The sequence below is a fragment of the Anas acuta genome, chromosome 2 (assembly GCF_963932015.1).
Source record: "Anas acuta chromosome 2, bAnaAcu1.1, whole genome shotgun sequence".
NCBI classification, from domain to species: Eukaryota; Metazoa; Chordata; class Aves; order Anseriformes; family Anatidae; genus Anas; species Anas acuta.
The window spans coordinates 58,743,907-58,763,764 of NC_088980.1; the positions used below are offsets into that span (position 1 = coordinate 58,743,907).

At 44.3% G+C, this 19,858-nt stretch overlaps 1 protein-coding gene across 4 annotated transcripts in view; it reads left to right on the plus strand.

Annotated features, from left to right (window-relative positions):
- Positions 1–19,858, plus strand: part of GLI3 (GLI family zinc finger 3) — a 217,308-nt gene that overhangs the window by 100,376 nt on the left and 97,074 nt on the right. For all 4 annotated transcript variants that reach the window (XM_068674893.1, XM_068674892.1, XM_068674894.1 and 1 more), the window contains one exon: positions 18,860–18,965. In XM_068674893.1, coding sequence (XP_068530994.1) covers positions 18,860–18,965 — 106 coding nt within the window. The remainder of the gene's footprint in view (positions 1–18,859; positions 18,966–19,858) is intronic.

The window sequence follows — 19,858 nt, forward strand, 5'->3', positions numbered from 1 at the left end:
AGAAATCAGCATGAGAATGTAAGACAGTTAAGGTACATTAAAGTCTTTTATAGTCATAAATTCAGAATTTTTCACTTAAAGGGCTTGCATTTTTTATGAATAGATACTTGGTATATAAAAGTGGAATACATTCAGCACACTATGAAAAATATCTTTGTTAAGAAAGAAGGAGTCAGGCTGCTAGAAAATACCCGTAATACTAGGAAAATATCAAATTATGTGACAGTAGTTGCACATTTTTGAAGCATGACCAAATAACATATCACTCGAAGCATTTCCCTACCCTCTTGTTGTTTTTTCCCCCCTGGAACTCAGAGGAAATGGATACTACACACCCACCCATTCACAAAAATCCTGGCGGGGAGCCAGCTTCCCTCTCTCTTCATCTGTAAGCCAAGCTCCGGTCTCCGTTCCCCTTCTCCTTTCTTACTCCTCTTTGCAGTTGCTGCCTGACAGATTTGTACCTATTTCAGCAACAAATGAGCTCTATAAGGCCCTCTCACAGAGGTCTCCTGATAGTGCTCATTATCCACACAGATCCTATTCCCCTATGTTTCCAAAAACTTGCATTTTTGCAGGCCTCTGGCTGGTTGCAGTTTTTTTTTTTTTTTTCTTCTTTTTAGCTGTTACTTTATTTCCCGATTCTCCTTCAAATTTCTGCATGTTCTTGTCTGTCATTTCAAAGTGTCTGTGTTGGCATAAGCTGCTGCCAACAAGTGGGGGGAAAAAAAAAGTTCAAAAGCCCTTGCACACATCCGTATGCCAGATCTTTGCCAATACCTCTTCCCCAGCTGGTTTGGCAGCAGAAGCGGTACCTGTTATGGCGGCAGCGGCTGCTGCAGCCGCTCCAGATGCTGTGGCTGGAGCGGTGTGGCAGGATTTAAACACACAGTGCAGCACGCATCTGTGCCAGTGCCTGGGGGTTTGAGGCTGAAACTGTCAAATGAAAAACAGTGTGTACCGAATTGTCCCCATAGTAATTCTCAGCTGCTTGGGGAATGTGGATTTTGGATCATGGCCAAACTCACGATATTTTTATTTTTTTTTTTTCCATGTTGGGGCTAACACCGCATGAAGAGTCGCTGGGATATTAAATAGAGAACATTGGCTGGAAAAGCTCTTCCCGGCAGACACCTCTATATTTTATTTTATTGGCTGGAAACTCCCTGGCTTGCTTTAGTCTTGAGTCTGCTAAGGGATGGCAAGGCCTGAGCCTCCACAGAAGGGTGGATGTGTCCGTATATGACAACGAATGCCTAACACAGCCATGCCCTGCGCTAGGTGCTGGCTCTGCTCGTGGCTGCCCTGTAAATGATGAGGAGTCATCATTGGAGTGTTAGTGTAGCATTCTGCCACAACAGGGCTTATTCCCACTTACCTTCAGGCTGTGGGGTCAGCACAGAGCCTGTGAGTCTCTCAGGTGGTGTGGCTCTGGTTGGTGCTGGTACTTGTGCCCACTGGTGCCCAGCCAGCTCAGGTGCTGATGCCACGCGTGGTGGACTCTGTGCAGACTGCCCCAGCTCCAGGCTCACTGCCTGGGTAAACAGGCCAGGACTGTAGCTGTGAATCCAAATTCTGTATTAGCATGGCTCTGCTGTTGCTGGTTCCTGGAGGCTTTGCCATTTCTGGGCTGAGGGAGCATACCAGGTCTTCTTAATGTGACTTGCTTGTGGGAGACTCAGCTCCCAGTTCTCAGGAGGTCTTCTCCATCCAGAGGTGTCCATATATGTCGGTCACATCTCGTTTGTGCACATGAAGTCTTGGCAGGCTCCATACATGTAGCAAATGCCCCTGGTCCTGGTAGAGGTGCTTTCCTTAAAGAACTGCGCACACACAACAGCACTTAACCAACCTGAAGCAACCTTATCAAGCTTCTTCGCGTGTCAGGCCTCCATCAGGCTCCCTGATTGCTTTTAGGGTCTGGTGTGTGCTTTGCTGGGTTTGTGTAAGCAAGATGAGTAAACTGGCTTCTGAGTCAGACAACCTCAGAGCACATAGAGCTGGTCGGCAGTGCAAACCATTTGTGTCCCATTAACGCAGCTCTTGTTACAGCGTGGTCCTCAGGCTCCTCCTCACCCACCAGCTCAACACGCGGGAACAAGGAGCTTCCTTGTGCTCAGGGTGCAGAGCGTCGAGCCAGAGATCGCTCTCTGCTGCCGTCACGTGCACAGGACAAACACCATCCGCCCCGAGCCAAGTGCTTCAGTTAAGAAAGACCTTAATTGCGGATTACTTACAGAGGGTTTGCTGACCCCCCTCCTTCCCCCCCCCCCCCCCCCCACCCCCATTATGCCCTTCTTGGGAAGGGGGAGAGGAGGGAGCTCGAGACTGTTGTTTTCTCTCCAAGCCTGTGTTTGAAAAGGAGAGTCTCCCTTGGTTTTTTTCTTTTTCAAAAAGCAAACGCTATGCCAAATTTGTAATCAGATACAAATAGGAACGAATGCCAGAAGTGAAGGCAGCCAAAGGGAGCTTTTCATCTTGAGAACTGCTTTCCCACCTGGCCAAAAAGTCCCTGCATGTGCCTGGCACGATGGTTCAGCCCTCCCTGAGTCTCCCAAAAGGGCCTGCCTAGTGCTCAAGTGTTTACCCTGAAATCCATTCAGTCCTGGTTCTTGCCTCACTTTGGCCTTCCCAAAATCTTTCGGATGAGAGGGAACAAAAGGCGTGTACCTCTTGTCATGAGGATTTACATGCCACTTCTGCCTAAAAAGCAACTTACAGCCCGAGCGCTCTAGGAAGTGGCTTCGCAGATTTCCATCAGAACAGACCAGCCTTCTGTGTGACGGAGGAGGTGGTAGATGCTGCTCCTTTTGAAACATCTTCTGTTGGTCTCATCTTCCACTGTGCCTCATCACAGGATTGTTCACTGTGTCACAGTTTAAGGTCTGGTGTTGGCGACTGTCTCTGTCATGGGTTCACCCCCAAGTTCTAACCGTGATGTACAAAGGAATCTACAGGCCTACTAAAAACAGCTTTCTGGCTTCCACCTGCTTTAACAATTTGGGGCTGTTCAGCAAATTCTGGAGTTCCATTTCAGTGAAAGGAAGAAAATGCTAAATATACTTGTCGCTACTTTATAGCCTTGGTCATGTTTGCACATGAGAAAGGGGCAAGCCCCTCTTAATTGCTCTTGGCCTGCACTGAAAGGCAACTTGTGCCACCATTATCGTAAACATCAGTGAAGTGTTGCCATCTCATTTTGACTAATGAGAATATGTCACCAAGAAGAATCTAAGAGCACAGACTATTGTTGATGCCAGTTGTTCACATTCTGCTATCAAGAAAGCTGCTGAACTCAAGCATGATTGAGAGTCTCTCAAGGATGACCCTGGGCTTGGGCAGCAAGTAAGAGGTCATTTTTTTCCAAAGACATGTCACCCCAAGTTAAACACTTGGAAAAGACAAGCCCTGGTGATCTCTCATGGATCTAAACCAGAGATCTGGATTTCTTCAGTGCATGCTTTTTCTGTGTTTCACTCTTTTAAAGTACATTCAGAAGATGTTTACACGAGTTATTGTCTTTAGCTCATTTGAGGTTTTTACTGCTGCAGTATGGGTAGATGAAATGAAACTAATTAGAGACTGCTCAAGTAAAGAATATAGTAGAAGTAAAACTTGCAGAGAAAGATGGGCTGATGGGATTTTCCTGTGTTCCTAGGATTCTTCTCTATACTTGTGGTTTAGAGAATGGGGGATTTCCTTATCTCTGAACTGACTCTTCCAAAAAGCTTGTCCATTTGTGGCAAGAGGGTAAACTAAATCTGGAGGGAAAGCTGTAGTCAGTTGGTTGATGTCTGAGATGGAACTTAGTTTAGCTCTGGCACCCTTGAACCATCAACTCAAAAAAAAATGTGTTATTTGGGTAGGCATAACTTCTTACAGAAGCTGAGATCATTCAGAAATAAAATTCAGTATGTGTCAGTTAAATACCTAGTCAGGTCAGTTCATCTTCTCCTTGTTTCAGCTGATCAAACAGAAGGAAGAATATGATGCGTACGTGCAAGCTATTCTTATTTTGCTATCATCAATAATATAAAGAATAAATACATGAAAAAAGGGAATAGGAAATGTTGTTGTCTGTTTTGTAGCTTACAGTTATTCCTACCAAAGATTCTGTAAAAACAATGGATAGGCAGTTTTCAGCTAGTAGCTGAAAGTGCGAGGGAACAAAAAACTGCAAGAGAAAACTGTGGAATGCTGTAAAAAAAAAAGTTCTATGGAAATGGTCTGTTTCAAGTTGAAGATTGGAGAATGTCATAAACAATAAATTATTTTTTTCCCTTTTGTATTAGAGAAGCCTCGGGCCATAAGCATCTTGAAATAAATGGATTTTTTTTTTTTTACCCCTTTGAATGGATCAGAGTTGCTTGAAAAAATCGTATTGTTTGTACATAACCCACAAGAGCAGCAGGGTTTAGATTCCTATTTTTAGCATCCGCAAGTTAACCAACTTGGTACGCTGGGAAATCCCCAACTCCTGGCACCTAAAGGTTAATATTATCAGCTCTCCAAGAACTGGTTTAGAAGATATTTTAGTTCCATTAGCTCAGCTTGTGTTATCAGTTGTAATAATAATAGTAAATTTATTGCCTGTATTATCATAGCCCCTCAAAGAAATGGATAAGACTGTTATTTTCTCTAGTTCATGCGGAAACTTAGGGGGTTTTATTTCCACTTTAAACCTAAATTCAGCTGTTCCACTATAATGCTCAGAAAGGATCTTTCTACCTCTCATTTTTTAATAAACAATCCTCATAAACACAGATTATAGCCTTAAAGCACAATGTAGAAGAATACTCAACCCTTGACAGAGAGGACAAATAATACCCTTTGTACAGGAAGCATCTATTTAGACAAATAAAAATTATTGCTATGTGTGTTTTGCAATTCTGGTATTGACCTGTACAAAAAAAATTGAAGATAGCCACGGTTAAAACATACAGATTTTAACGCCTGATGATACTGTTTGGAAAAAGGATGTTCTGTCCTGACATCACCAAGTACCTAACTGCTCAAGATCATAATTTGGTGTATATGAGCATGCAAAACATACATACCTGTTTGATGATCCTGTACCAACATGTGTGCTCATGTGTGTTTGTGTTGGCTCTTTTTGTTTGCTCACAGGTTATGAAACCTGGGGCTTTCTCATTTTCCAGCTTTTCTCTGCAGCCACAACAGCTGGAAACATACGTGTGTTGTTTTTTTTTTTTTTAAAAAAAAAAAAGAAGGCTGAGATTCTTTCTTAGTGACATGATTAAAAAGGCTGGAGCCTTAAGAAAAAAAAAAGGAAAAGAAAAACAAGAATGATGATAAAATCACAAGAACTACATTGAAATTAATGATAAAACTCTCATTGACTTAGTGGGACCTGAGTTTCACCCTGAGTATGTAAATGACTGGAAATTACGTTTTCAGTCTCTACAAGGCTGAAGTTGCAGTTGCTTGGGTGTCCTAACATTCACGTCCATACTTCACAATAGTCGATTTACAATCCCATTAACAGTAGTCCTATCTATTCCTTTCTTCTTGATGTGACCATTTGAGTAACTTCAGTGCTCTCATGGCTTGTGAACACTTAGCTCCCAGCTACGTGCCCTCAAGCCCTACTGACAAATTTTCGGAAGGATTTTTAGATTTTAGTTGGTTGTTTTTGCCTGAGGATGTATCTAAGAGAGTCCGAGTAGTCCATCGTTCACTCTTTAAGGGTGTGCTAAAGCTGTGGAGATAGCATTGGTTGTGCCTTACCAGTGATGCCCAGAGCGTGCGGCCTACAGCGCTGGCTTTTTCCTCCCTCCTCCTTTCCTGACTGCTTCTTGGGTCTGAGAGTACATGGGGAGCTCTTGAGGAGGTTGAAAATCTCTGTGCAGTTTTTCCAGAAAGAAAGAGCTTAGTGCTTTGTCTGGCAAGGCGCATTGTTGATGAAACAACTTTCCCTCTTTTCTACAGGCCTCTGCCCTGGCTAATTTAACAACTGGGTTGAATACTGAGAGAGGTGGGGTAACCTTGCCACTGGTAAGGGGAAAAATTTGATTCCATTTGTAGAGCCAAATATGCCAAAGCATAGTACCAAAGCAGCACTGCTTTTCCAGTTTAGCAGGTTTAGCTTATATTATTGGATTGCTACCGAGTTAACTGTGCCACAGCTCACCCAGGGCTGGCAAGGAACATTTTAGGTTTTCTCTCTGTGCCCGTGCAGCCGCGGCGATAGTCATCGGGGGCTTTCAGCCCTGCGGATAATCTCCTCGGGGTTATCATTTACTTACAAACAGACGTGTGAAGTATTTGTGGAAAGGCTTTTGAAGCCCAGTTCCACATGGATGCTGCCGGGGCTGCCGACCGGGCCGTGTTGACACAGGGGCAGAGGATTTCTCTGCCCGGTGTGGTTCTCCTCAAGTGCTAGTATTCTGTGGCTAAACTGTTTGCCTTTCTAATGAAGTGAACTGTTTGTTTGAAATATGTGGTAGAAGGTATTTAAACAGAGACTAAAGTAAACTTTCGGGCTGTTCAAATAAGCCATGCATATCTGGTTTGTGAAGTGAAGGAAAACAATTTGGCTGCAGCTTACCTCTGGGAAGGGCAGTTAGGGGCTGTTTGAATAACAAACTGCGCTGAAGCGGATGTTGCTGCAACCTCTCGCAGCCCTTTGCGATGGCTGCTGCTCATGCAGGCATGCCTCGGGATGTTGCCTCGATGGAGAATTTGAAATTATTGTCATTATTTAAAACGGGGATTTATTCATTAGCTGTGAAAACTTGGGTACATTTATATTTGATTAAAACCATCCCAATTAGACAATGGACTGTTGAGAGCCAACATATGCTATTGCCTTTATAACGTCATTAGTAACCCAGAGTCCCCACTTTGAAATAAGATCGTGCCCAAGTACGCAGACATCTGTTTCTGCCTAGCCAGATGGAGGTCAGAAACATAACTTAAACTGCTAATCCTCATTGTGGAGAGGGGAACAGGAATCTGAGGAAGGTAGTAACAAATGAACTTGGATCCTGCTTCTGGCAAGGCACGAGGTATCAATGGCTGATACAATGCCTGGAACATGCACTGCATAGATCTTGTAATAAGTTTCTGCCTAACCGCAAGCACGAGTTCAGAGAGCAGAGGAGGGCTGGGAGAAGTGATACTTTCTGTGGTTACAGCACTCGAGTTCGTCTCGGAGAACCTTGCTGCTATTCCTGACACTGCCACGGTTTTGTCTAATGGGACTGTTAGTCAGCTAATACAGAATGCTGCTCAACAATGACTGGCAAAATGGAGATCTTGATCATAGCAAATGCTTTTCGCCCCCTACCGTAGCACAAAACAATTAAAACCAGTCATGTGGGGAGTTCAGGAGCAGAGATTTCCAGCGCTATCCAACAGGGACCATATGTTTCCATCCATCATTTATATTTTTTGGTGAAGAAGAAAGCTCCAAGTTGGTTGGCACTACAATGCTCCATCCTCTGGCATTGTTCACCCATGCATTCTCCTCAGGAATAAGAGTAGTCACAACACTTCAGACTCCTTCAGTTCAGCGTAGAGATTAAAACAAACAAAAAGTCCTTATGCTCCCGGAGTGCAATAAATATGCTAGAATTTCAATAGGATCCAAACAAGCAACAATGGTAGCATTAAGAGCTGGCGAACCCTTTGATGTTATTGACCAGAAAAGGACTGCTGTCGTCTCTGTCACGAACATTTAAACTTTTGACCTCCAACCTTTGAGTCAAACAGCTTTTCCATATGGAGTGTTACTATACCTCTCCAAGTGCCACTGCATTTAGTAGAGCATCAAACACTTCACTGGCGGGAAACTGATGCTTAATGTGTTGGAAAAACTCCAAGACTGCCAAGGGGTGTGACTGAGCAGAGCTGTCTCTTCTTCTGCTGAAGGGTAAATGAAGTCCCCGGTGAAGTCCCCCGTTTTCCTGTAGCCAGACTGCACTGAGATGCAGAAGGGAGGACTGCTGCTCGGTGGGCAGGGCACACACATCTCAGTTATTTTTATTACCGCCGTGTGCTTGATGTTAGCCGCAGACCAAAGCCCTGTTTTGGGCAGTGTGCTGCACAGCCACGGAACTGAAAAATTTGCTCTTACAGGCTTGGGAAGTCTTCCTACTCGTGCCTCTTAGAGCTGCAGAGGCCCCGCAGGAGGCAGCAGAGCAGCCTGCTGGCGTCCCACGGCTCAGGCACTGCTCTTGGCGAGGCTCTGGCTGAATGTAAGGGGAAGGGCTTTGCAGCCGTCTTAGCTCTGAGGCCAGGACTGCACAGAGCACGAGAGGCCAAACTGGCTCACACCAGAAGTCTGACGTCCGTTCCAAGCAGTGACCAGAAGCAGATGCCCAGGCGTTTCTGTAGGAACAGGGCAGGTGGTTCTCCTCCCCTTGCACCCCCAAGTACTCTCCCAACTCCCAGTCACTTGCAGTCCAGGAATTTCCTGGCCTGGAAGTGGTTTCTACATATTTGGACCCCTACTGCATTTCTCTTCTGTGAGTTTCCCCACGTTCCCTTGAGGCCATTGAAATGCCCAGAATCCGTAGCCTCCCGTGGCTGCTGGCAGGGTGGCAGGGAATGGTGGGCTGTCTGCCTGATCCTCATTTGGCTGTCTTTCCCCTCCACTGGCTCTTGGTGTCTCATAATATCATCCTTGGCTTCTCCTGAAGGATGTAAGGATGAGAATAAAAAGCAGTGACTTCCTCTGCAGTGCTCCCTCACTGCATGGCAGTGCAGAACAGTCCCTTCTCACTCCTCTCACATTTGTGGGGTTGTGGTCCACCTACCTCTACTTTTTTCTCATCTTGTCCCTTAAAAAACAATCTGAAGAACACTGATGTCCATAGGCAGGTAATGTAGCTTTGCTTCTAGTCAGCCTGGACTAAGGCAGGAGAAGACAATGTTGCTATAATCATCTATGTTAGTGACAAAAAGCTCAGTTATGGGCTGGGGCCCTATAGCAGCAAGTACCGTAGGCACAAAATGCAAAGGTGGAGACTCCTGTGAGGAATTTGAACATGCTTGTGTGCTTTTGCTGTGTAGAAAGATCTTTGCGAATGTTGAGGGCTGTTTTGCCCACTATGATATTTGTATGCTTCTGCCTGCTCACATCTGGCTTCTTCCACATTCCCTTTTCTCTCTTTAATGGCTGACCCTGGTAATGGCAAGTCCCTGGTGAGACTGCTCACGCAGTCCCAGCAGTGAGGTGTGTGTGAGCTGGACATGGGCCAGGCAGGAGAGCTCAGGAGGTGTGAGTGAATGGATGTGACCCGGCACAGCGTGAAGCTGTGGGTACGACTTCACGAGGAACTTGCCGTGCGTTGTGGAGACAAAAGCCCTATGGTGGGGAAAAGGAAACTGGGAGGAAAGCTGTCTGCGGACAATATCCTCACAATAATCCAGCAAAAAGCACAATTCTATGTAAAGCTGTTTGGTAATCCTCTGTTTGTATATTAGGAAATTATTAGAAGTTGTCTGTACACAGGAAAACAAACCTAAAACAATCACGAGCAAAACCCAAAAGAGATTTGCAAAGAATGAGCAGTTTTGAGCAATTAAACTATTATTTTTAAGGAATTAAATAATGAGTAGACAGAACATGGTAGGTTTAATTCTCTCGTTTCAGCTCTTAATTACCACTTTTCATTGAACTGTCAGAGTGCTTCACAAAGGACATCTTTGCTAACAGTGACCAGACTGAGGCACAGACAAGGGGCGTAATTTGACTAAGGCCCTTTTCAATAAAAATATTTGCCTTATGAAGCTTGGCTTGAAAAACTAACACAGATTGGCTTGAATATTGACAATATGACATTCTCAAAAATAGCCTGAGTGAGCGCTTAGGATAGATGTCAATATGGCAAATTAAGGGAACTTGCCTTACTTTCCATCTTCTGTAATGATCTGAAACAAAAAGTACCCAGCATAAAAATGAAATACATGGCAGAAACTCTCGAAGAAGCTGAGGGGGAACATGAGGGAGCAAGGACGAAGAACACAACTCCAACTGAAGTGTTTAGCAATGTCAAGAAGTAACAAGCAGGAGCCAGTTTCTGCCTTTACTTGGCTTGAGCAGTGCCGATTTCCCCATCAGTCCCCTAGAAATTGTGGTATAGGTTGCTACCACATCACAAAGGTACTGTAGCACAGTGGGAAGATGGAAGATAATGGTACATGGGAATGTGTGTGGAAACACACACCCCTGCTGGAGAGAGAAATTTGCAGAAATAGGTTATTTGGCTCACAAAATTCTAAGACTTCTTCCTCCTGAACAATGTCATGTCAGCCTACATGAAGGCCTGATGCCCTAAAGTGCAGGAGTGATAACTATGTAGCTCTCCCAAACTGGAAGGAACCCAGGGAGCAAAACCAAGTGACTGTGATTAATTTAGATTATGGACATAAAGATTAAAGAATGCAATAAATGTATATTACTGAGTGGCCTGAGAGCACATGCAATAGCTATCTACTCATCTGCAAGAGCTTGAAGAGTGTAAACACCGCAGAAGGAGAGTAATTGCTTAGGATGGTACAGAAAGAAGCAAAATAATTATGAGTATTTGGATGAATTTAAAAAAAAATCAAGTTGAACAGCAGGGAAAAAAAAGTCTCGCCGAGACTTCATCTGATTGTGCATCCCATAGAATCTGAACTCTTTTAATATCTAAAAATAGACCTAATTGATCTAATTATACTTTTCACTCTCTAATTCCTATCATGCCATAAATTACTCATCAAAGCTGCTAAGTATAACCTGTTCGTAAGTCTTTCACCCTGTGGTCCAGAACCTCAGCTGCTGGAAAGCTGTTTAGCCACAATGATTTGCATCGTGCTGTTCTGATACCCAACTGTTCACGATTTGACCTTTGAAGTAGCTTTTAGGCTTGATTTTGCTACACAGAAGAACGCACACATCTCCAAAGCGTTACCTAAACAAGTAATGTTTTCACACTGACTCCCAGCGTTCTTTTACCAACTTCTAAAAATGTCACCAAAGCTTGTTTAATTACCCAACCGTTCTTTATTCGCTTCCATGTCAAATCAGCAGCATACAGGGATGTTTCTGGAATTTTTCAAGGCTTTACCTTTCTGTTATCTCTCCGTAGCCACATTTATATCTGCATCTTGCACATATCTGTAATCACTATGTTAATACATGTGGCTGACAGCAGGGTGCTCAGACACTTTCCTTGACCAGTGCTGAGCCATAGATAATAACCAAGCTGCTGTATGGCAGCTCATCACTCCCACTGGTCAGGGAGCCCCTGTTCAACCTCTGCTTGGGGTTAGTTTTGAGTTGTGAGCTTTCTCCTTAGCTCTCTTCCGTGTAGATCAGGATTTATTTCTTTTAAAATCTTTCCATTTCCTTAGTTTCCACTTTGCAGCCCTCCTTCAACCACTGAAATTGTACGTTACAGGAATGTGTATGCACGTGTACCTATGTACAAAAGTGTTTGTGTGTAAACGTACAGGCATAGAAAAATGTTTGTGTATATACAGCAGTTTTGCATACAGTTATTTGTTCCCCTTAGAGGAGAGGATGCTGAGGATTGTACGCACATGTAATCAAAGGTGGGAAGCATTCCTGAGCATCAGGATTAAACTCCCTGCCTGAGGCGGTCGAGTTAAACGAGGGTGCTTGTGTTGCTTTCCGTAACTCTGGTGGGGCTGATGTGTAGCTGCAGAGGATGCATTGATGTGCGGTAGCACAAGAAGTTAGGGAGAACAACAGCAAAACAGAAAGCATGTTGCAAGGCAGAAAATAAATTATTTTTTCACTGAGGAGAGTCCATTTGAGGTAATGGAGGGAGGGATTTCTTTTGTCAGTTTCCTGGCAGAAGACAATTTGTCATTTTCTTGTGGAGACCACGTTATTAAGTTTGTTAAGAAACGCTGCATGGGATCCAGAGGTTATGAAAAAGATGAGCTGTGCTGTACCCAGAGCCAGCTGCATGAGATGAAACATTTTCCCTCCAAGTAACTTGGTAACGAGGCCAAGATGTCTCGTCATTGTCTTTTTCCTGAAAGCATGGGCCAATGCACAGATGCTGGCTGTATACGACTTGCTAATGTTCGTGAGGGTTTTCTGAGGTTGCTTATAGGCTGAAGCAGCCAGTGCCGCTTGCTAGGAGGACAGCGCTATTGAGGTGGGCTATTCCTGGTGTATTTCTACCCATCTTCTGTTTGTCCTTGGGGAAACTGTGTCAGGGTGCCTTGATTTTCCTTTGCTGAAAAACGTTTTCCCGGGGGGAGCTGTGGGGCAGCGCTTCTTCTAGGCAGTGCTGCGGGCACCCTGCTCAGCTGGGCAGGAACACAACCACTGCCTGATCAGGGCAGCACTCACGGCTCTTTGGTTACCCGTGAATCCATCCCAGTCACAGTGGACACAGTCACTTCTAAGTCACTGGCCTGTGATGAACCACAATTTATATTTTTAGAGGATGTGAGAATCTTGAGTTCACGGTGTTTTGTAGAAGTAGCGTATTTCTTACTCTAGAAGCCTATCTCTTACTACTTTTTCTTTCTTTTTTTTTTTTTTTTTTTTTTCTTGAGCAAAGGGTGCGCTGAAGTGAGCTGAATGGACTTGAGGAAGTTTATTTAGTATTCCAGAGAAAAGGCCTGCTTCTCAGACAGCAGAGTTGTGGTGACAGGGGGGAATAATAAGGCATTCAAACTGAAATCAATCCAGCAGCTCTTTAGCCAATACCTGCAGCAAATTTGGCATATTAAAGACCTCTTGGTGCCAGCTGATGAAATCATTTCCAGCCACTTTTCTTCCACCACACAGATAACTGCTCCTCCTTCAAGCGTCTGGCACGATGGTTGTTGTGGAACTACTGAAAACAATAAAACATGTTCCCACAAGGTGTTTAAGTTTACAACCTGAAAAGGGGTAAAGTGGATGCCAAGGATCCCAGTTGCCCTGAAGTCTTCATTTTCAGCTTTGCAAAGGTAGACATTATTTTTTCAGCTGTAACAAGAGGCACAGAGCTGGAGCTGTGTTCTGGTTTGTGAGGTTTGGGCTGGAACTCCTGTGGTTTATATTTAATATCAATCTATGGGTTCAGCAAACAGAAGCAGAGGATAGGGAGGGAATTCTGTTCATTGTTATTAAATACAGACACGTAGAAGGGACAGAGTCTGATTGAAAACTGTGTTTTTCAATGAAAAATGTACACCTACTACATGTTAGCACAATTAACGTGTGGTGTTTCTGAAATTAGAGAGAACTTACCAATTAAAAATTATTTCTCTCCTTTACCCTCTGTCCGCTTGTAGTTTAACCCATTTATTTGCCTCGTTGTGGTTTTGCCGTGGCTTTTTCTTCTTTGTTTTCCCCTACTTAAAAGCTCATTCTCTGTAAAGTCAGGCAGCGAGTGGTCCCATTCATGTCAACACTACAGTCTCCGCGCTGGAAGTGTGCACGCACCCCCAGATGCAGAAAAGCCTCCTGAGATAACTGGCCGTAGCACATCTGTGGATCAGCCTGCAAATAAGCTGTGCTTCAGATGGCAACCAGCACCGCTGGAGCAGCAACCCCAGTCACCATGGGGAGACTCTTCAAAGTGCACGGAGTTAAGTGCATGCATTACCGTGTGGATGTGGCTCAGTCATTTGTCTTCCTGATTAAAGCCTTTGTATAAGCATAAGTAGAGAGCATAACTCACTCTGGGTTGAAGGAAAACTAAAAAAGTCCCCCAAAGACAGCAGGACATGCTCTTACTGAGCCCTAATGCAAGCTGTAATTAAAAAAAAAAAAAAAAAAAAAAAGCTTGGCAAAAAAAATATTACCCGATTCTTGCCATAAAACCTGGCAATCCCATTAAGTTCAGATCAGTTGAAGCAAATGTGCGTGAAGAAACAGTGGTGCCCCTAGGGACTCTGCAAACCTGAATATTAGAAAACTCCCATCTGGTGATCAGCTTATGAACCAAAGGAAGTGTAGAAATTTGCTGGCAAACTCTTCAAAACTCTTCTGCGTATTGAAAAGACATTAGTGGAGAGGCTATATTTTGCTTGGTATTGTTTCTATTACATCTGGTATGAGATCTTGGTACCACTGAGTTCAGCATCAAAACCCAAATGAATTTTAGTGGGGAGAAGATTTCACCTCAAACGAGGTTACATCTCAGATGCAGTTTTGCACCTGGCTTAGTTCTGACATGTAATTTGGTGAGCTGATCGTTCTGATGACAACTGTGCTAAAACACAACCAGCGCTTCCTGTCCCGTGCTTGAATCCCGTGTTTGCTTGTGCCATGATCTCGCAGCGCAGGTGCAGACGTTGGGGCTGCACTGAGTGCGTTCAAGCTGATCCAGGCCTTTTCTACAGTAGTAAATGTTTTCTCAACGTGCTGAGAAATGCAGTCTGTCATTTCAGCAGCCATCCTCCTCAAGGGTTTGGCAAGGATCACAAGGTGCTTGAGTAGACCGGTTAGCTGAGGGCAACCTGTTTTACATGCCTTGCCATGCCAGCAAAGCCCAACTCCCCAAATTTAGCCATCCCCTAACTGAATAAGGCTCATTTGAGAGACTATGGCATCAACAGAAAGATTATCTGTAACATCAGTGAGCTTTGTGGCAGCCTGACCTCTTCAGCATTGTCCCAGGGTGTTGCATACCATCCCTAGGTGGGTTTAAGGAAAGGTTGGGCGTGGTGCTTAGGGACACGGTTTAGTGGTGATAGTGGTGGTAGGCAGCAGTTGGACCTAATGAACATGGAGGTCCTTTCCAACCTTAATGATTCTGTGCTTTGAGCCAGTGTGAATGATCTGCCCTTCCACCGGGTCTTGCACTGAGTCACTGCTGGCTGGCTGCTGCATCTCTTCAGACGTCTGTTCAGATGTACTCTTCAGCACCGAGGAACATACATGCCCATCATTTTTCCTAGTTTCTTTCCCTTGATGCTGCAGAGGAGCCATAGGTTGCTGACTTTCAGAGAACAAGTGGAGATGTCTTCTTTCTTTCCTGTATAGGAGTGATTGTAATTTGAGGGAGATGATCCTATTCACTTTCTTTAAGAAGGTAAGAAAGATTCTTGAAGAAGTAAAAAGGCAAGTTTTGCACAACAAAAAGTCAGCATAAATTGACATATTTCCCAGAAAGTCTTGCCACGTTAAAATGGATTGGTTTGCAGCATTTCAGACAGTTGTATCTCCCATTTTGTTTTAAAGAGGCTCTGTTCACTGTGTAGGAGACAGAAGAGCGTCTGAAGGAAGCTTGCAGGAGCAGGCAGCAGAGAATTCAGGAGAAGGCAACAGATACCATGTTCAGCAATATGCAAGGAATGTGTTTAAGTGTATTTCCAGTACCTTGGCATGTCCTTAAGAGCTCTTGAAAATAGTGAGAGTTAAACACAGAATCGGATACTTCTGCTGAATGGGAGCCGAGGGCTCCAAATAGACAGGCAGCATCTGTCCATCCTGCCTCCTGTGCTGCATGCTTACGTCAGGGAGTCTCTGCAAGGATGTAAGGGTTTCTTGCAGGATTTGTCCAGGAATTCGTAGTTGCCTTTGGATGTCTATAAGAAAGCTGCCTGGCAGATGCTGTGCTAGTCTGCATCTCAGCCAGAATTTTTAAGAAATTGCAAATGGCAATAAATAATTTCCTTAGCAGGATAGGAAGGTTCCTATTTGTTAAGTGTGAGAGCTTTGCTCCTCCAGCTTTAAATGGGAAACATGTAAATGTCTTTGTAGTCAGAGCAGGTGCCCTGGCTTTTGCACTGAGTTACCCCTGGTTTTGTAAACTGGTAGAGTACCCTGATCAGCAAAGAGTTGGGTAGGTGCAGTTGCAATTCCAACCTGTGAGTAGTCTGACTTGCTCTTTGCTCAGCTACTGCACAAACAGTAGTGCCAGGATGTGCTCGTAGTATTCCAGTGGTGGTGCCCTTAATGAAGCAGTTTGCTGTGTGGCATATGAAAAATTTAATGGGAAGCTGGCTGGGGCTTGTATTAGTGCTTTGCAAACTTCTTAATACTTCTTTCATGTAAATGCCTGTCAAGCAATTGCATTTTTATGGAGTTTCAGGTGAACTCCAAGCGAAGCCCTAGATGATGGGTGTGTTTGCAGGTCTCTGATGCAAGAGGCTTTCCATGTAAATATTCAATGCTCTTAAAAATTGAGTGGTTTTGGCCTCTCCAAGCTTGTAGTATTATTCCCTGCTTTCCTCTGTGCGGAGGGCTTACAGAAACATGGCAGGATCTGAATTCCCTCCATAAAACTGACTCCACTGGTTCTGCACATTATTCTCCCTGTCTCCCATTTAGCGCGTTAGTTTGCTGACAGTAGAGTACACAGCACTTAGCAGCTGGTTTGCGGAACCATCAGTCAGGAAATTATATGATAAATAGGAGGTAGCTGGGTTTAGTGGCACTTTATTCTGCTCCAGCAGTTTTAGCCTGACTTTGGAAAAGTCATCATGTGGTTTTTCTTAAGGGTTGCAACAGGAGATGGCTACAGTGTAGTAACTTATTACACATACACTTGAGTTATGATGTTCCCCAGCTGTATTGCTCATGTGTAAATAATAAACGGTGAGATGGATAATTATGTTGGGTTTTGATATGCAGCTCTGCTCGGTCGGTGCAGGGCCGATGGAGACAGCTCCCTGTGCCGTGATGGAGTACGGCTGCTTCCCAGATGGAAACTGCAAACAAGATGCAACCAAGATATACAAAGGATCTTAATGTGAGAGGACTCGGAAAGGTGTTCCTGGAGATTTATGTCCCATGTGTTCAATACAACTTGTTGGTGCTCTGCGCGGCACTGGCCCTGCTGAGGGGAATACCATTTTTGAGTCATTTAAAGCGCATTCTCTCTTCGCCAGATAGGGGATGATAGATGATCGCGTTCAGCTCCAGCGCTGGCCCTCCGGAGGGTTAAATGGCCTTTCCCTGCATATCTCGGGGGTAGGTGCTCAGCGTGGGGCAGCCTCGGCCGGCTGGGACCCATCCTGCCTGAGATGGAGCAGAGAGGTACACTCAAACACATCTCTTGTTCCCCTTTTCCCATGTACACATTGCTGGCTGGTAAAGAATGCATTTCGTGAGGTGGAAGCAAGCATCCTTCATTCAGACGACAGCTCTGTGCTCGCCAGGCTCTCCGGTTATCCCTGACCCGCTGCTCCTCCCGCTGAAGTCCAGTTTGTGTAGCAGAACTGGACTGAAAGCTGCCATGAGGTCAGGTTCCCGGCTCCCATTAGTAAGCCACAATTATTTTTCATTTCTGGTGCTAAGCCCTGAGTCAGTGCGTGGCAGAAATGTGCTGTGGCTGATTGCACGCTAGCTGATGTTTCACAAAAACAAGCCCTGAAACTGGGCAGGCAATTTCAAATGTTTCCAGACTTCCCTGAAATATTGGAAATATTTCCTCACAATGTACGTGATTTTCCCTTCATCTCCTGTGTTTCTTCCCTGAGGGCCATGATTTTTGTTACTCTAGTTTTTCCTTCCCTCTTCAAAACAATAACAAATCAAACCAACTTTAGACAAATGCCAAGGGAAAAATCCTTTTTTTTTTATTTTTATTTTTTACCATCACTAGTTGGCGTGAGGCAACTGTTTCCATAGATAACATAATCTAAGAAGAGGATTACATTTTGATGAATAGGAAAGGCAGCACATACGAAGAGAAGATAATGTAAGAGTCAGCAGGCAAAACTGAAGCAGGCTTGGTTTTACACCGAGTGCATAATTAAAGATTTTTTCTTTCTAGAAGCATTTTAGTAAATCCATGACATGACCTAATGTCTGTACTTGTCAGCTTTTAGTGTCGGATAAACACATGACCTCATCCCGAGTGGCAATCAGGTAATAATTGGGCAGGATCTGTTTGCTCTGTGCCACTGGAGAGGCTCAGCACTTCTCGGGGAGCTGTTTGAGTTTTGTGCACTTGGGATGCAGCCGGGGATGGCACGGGCTGACCCGCAGCCTCTGTGCACGCCGGTGGCAGAGGTGCTCGTCCACAACCAGGAGGCGATCCCACCGCAGGCGTGGTGGGGAGATGTGGGGTGGGCTTGTGCTTGGCCCCTCGACAAGAGCCCCAGCGGGAGGTGGGGGCGAGCAGGGGCGGCCCAGGCACATTCCCCCTTTTGTCAGCATGGTCGCTGGGGCTCTCTGGAAGCAGTAGGGAGCGGATTCGTGGCAGCTGCGAGCCCCGTCCTTGGAGGGAACGGGGCAGGGGAGTACAGCAGCTGAGGGTCTCCGGGTCTGCAGCCACAGGAACAAAGCAAGCACTCGTCCTTTCTAAGAGTGGTGTATGTAACAAACCCCTTGTCCTTAGGCAGATTCCTCCTGATGTGTCTGTCTGTCCGTGCGATGCGATTAAGCATCTCCAGTACGGTGTTGCTCCATTGCATTTCCTTCTTAACTTCACTGTCTGATTTACTCCAGATTGTCGTTTCTCAGCAGGCTGATTCAGTTTTTCTTTCCGTTGTAGGACTGTGCACATCTCTGAGGGTATACATTTTTATTGTATTGTGTTCTCTGCCTTCCCTTTTCTTCCTGGGATATATGTTCTTGTTTTAATAAAAAATAAATAAATCAGGAATGCTTATGAAAGGCTTGATGGTCCTTTTGATCTGACACTTCACATATGGGCACATAATTATTTATTAAAGATTTCTTTATGTCCCTTTCCATTTAAGCTATAAAAAGAGAACACTGAAATTAGTAAGTAGATACTCATGCAAATACAGTGGGCCAAACATTCAGACAGACCTGACTGACTGCAGCAGGAAAGCAAAATTTGACCTGTAAGTTTTAGAGCTGTTGGCACACGTTTTAACTATCTTTTCCGTTTTGATCAATGCTGTTTCTAAAGAGTCACCGGAGATACTCAGATCTGGGAACCTCGCTTGTTTTTTTCAGATCCGCCTCACCTCTTTCCAGCATTCCACCCTCCTGTGCCAATTGATGCGAGACATCATGAGGGACGCTACCATTACGAACCATCTCCCATTCCTCCTCTGCATGTGTGAGTATTCAGTATTTCCCCTCTGCTTCAGCTGACTGGGCTACCTTGAAGAATGGGCAAGTACGTGAATCTTTGCCATGCTTAAAACCGTGCACCTGGAGCACTTTGCCAGTGTAGCCGAAGAGAGAGATTTACTTTTAGAAAGCATAGAGGGTGTCTGTTTATAAAGCAAAACCAGGCTGGTGCCTGAGGAATTCCTGTTCTGGTAGGTGACTGGCAAGTGTTACCTATATATTTTGCTGACATTTATTCTGTGTGCTGTTGTTCTATAAATACTAAATTAAAAAGTGCCGAACCCTGTGAAACACAGCCAGGCAAAACGTGTATTTTGTCTGGATTAGGCTTGGGATTCTTCATAGCTAAAATTCCCTCTTGTGCCAAAGGTTCTTTTTCCAGTGAATGCTATGAAGCATAATGAAATTTTTGGTAAATTTTCATAGTCCCTGTTGTGTGCACGCACAGGCAATCGGTTGATTGATGGGAATGTCACCCAAACAAAATGGCAAATGTGATAGAGCACATGGTTTACACAAAGATAAAAGAAATGAATACCAGTGATAACATGCATTAGAAAAGGGTGGTAGTGGTGAAATCCTGTAGAAATAAATATTATCTTATTCTATATGTGGAGACAGATATCAGCGTTGCAGAATAAAACAGTTGTGTCCAGAAATCTGCTATATACCATTAAAAATGAAGCTGAAAAGCAAGGCTTAGTACTTTGCTAAAAGGCTTGATATATACATTTAATCATATCTACTAATCACCTCTCATACTGAGAAAATAAAAGAAGAAAAGCACAAGTAATACTTTGAAGAATAATGTGAGTTGTTTAGATGGCAGATTGCTTTGCTATGGCTATTAGTTACAGCTGTGTAATTACATATATGCAG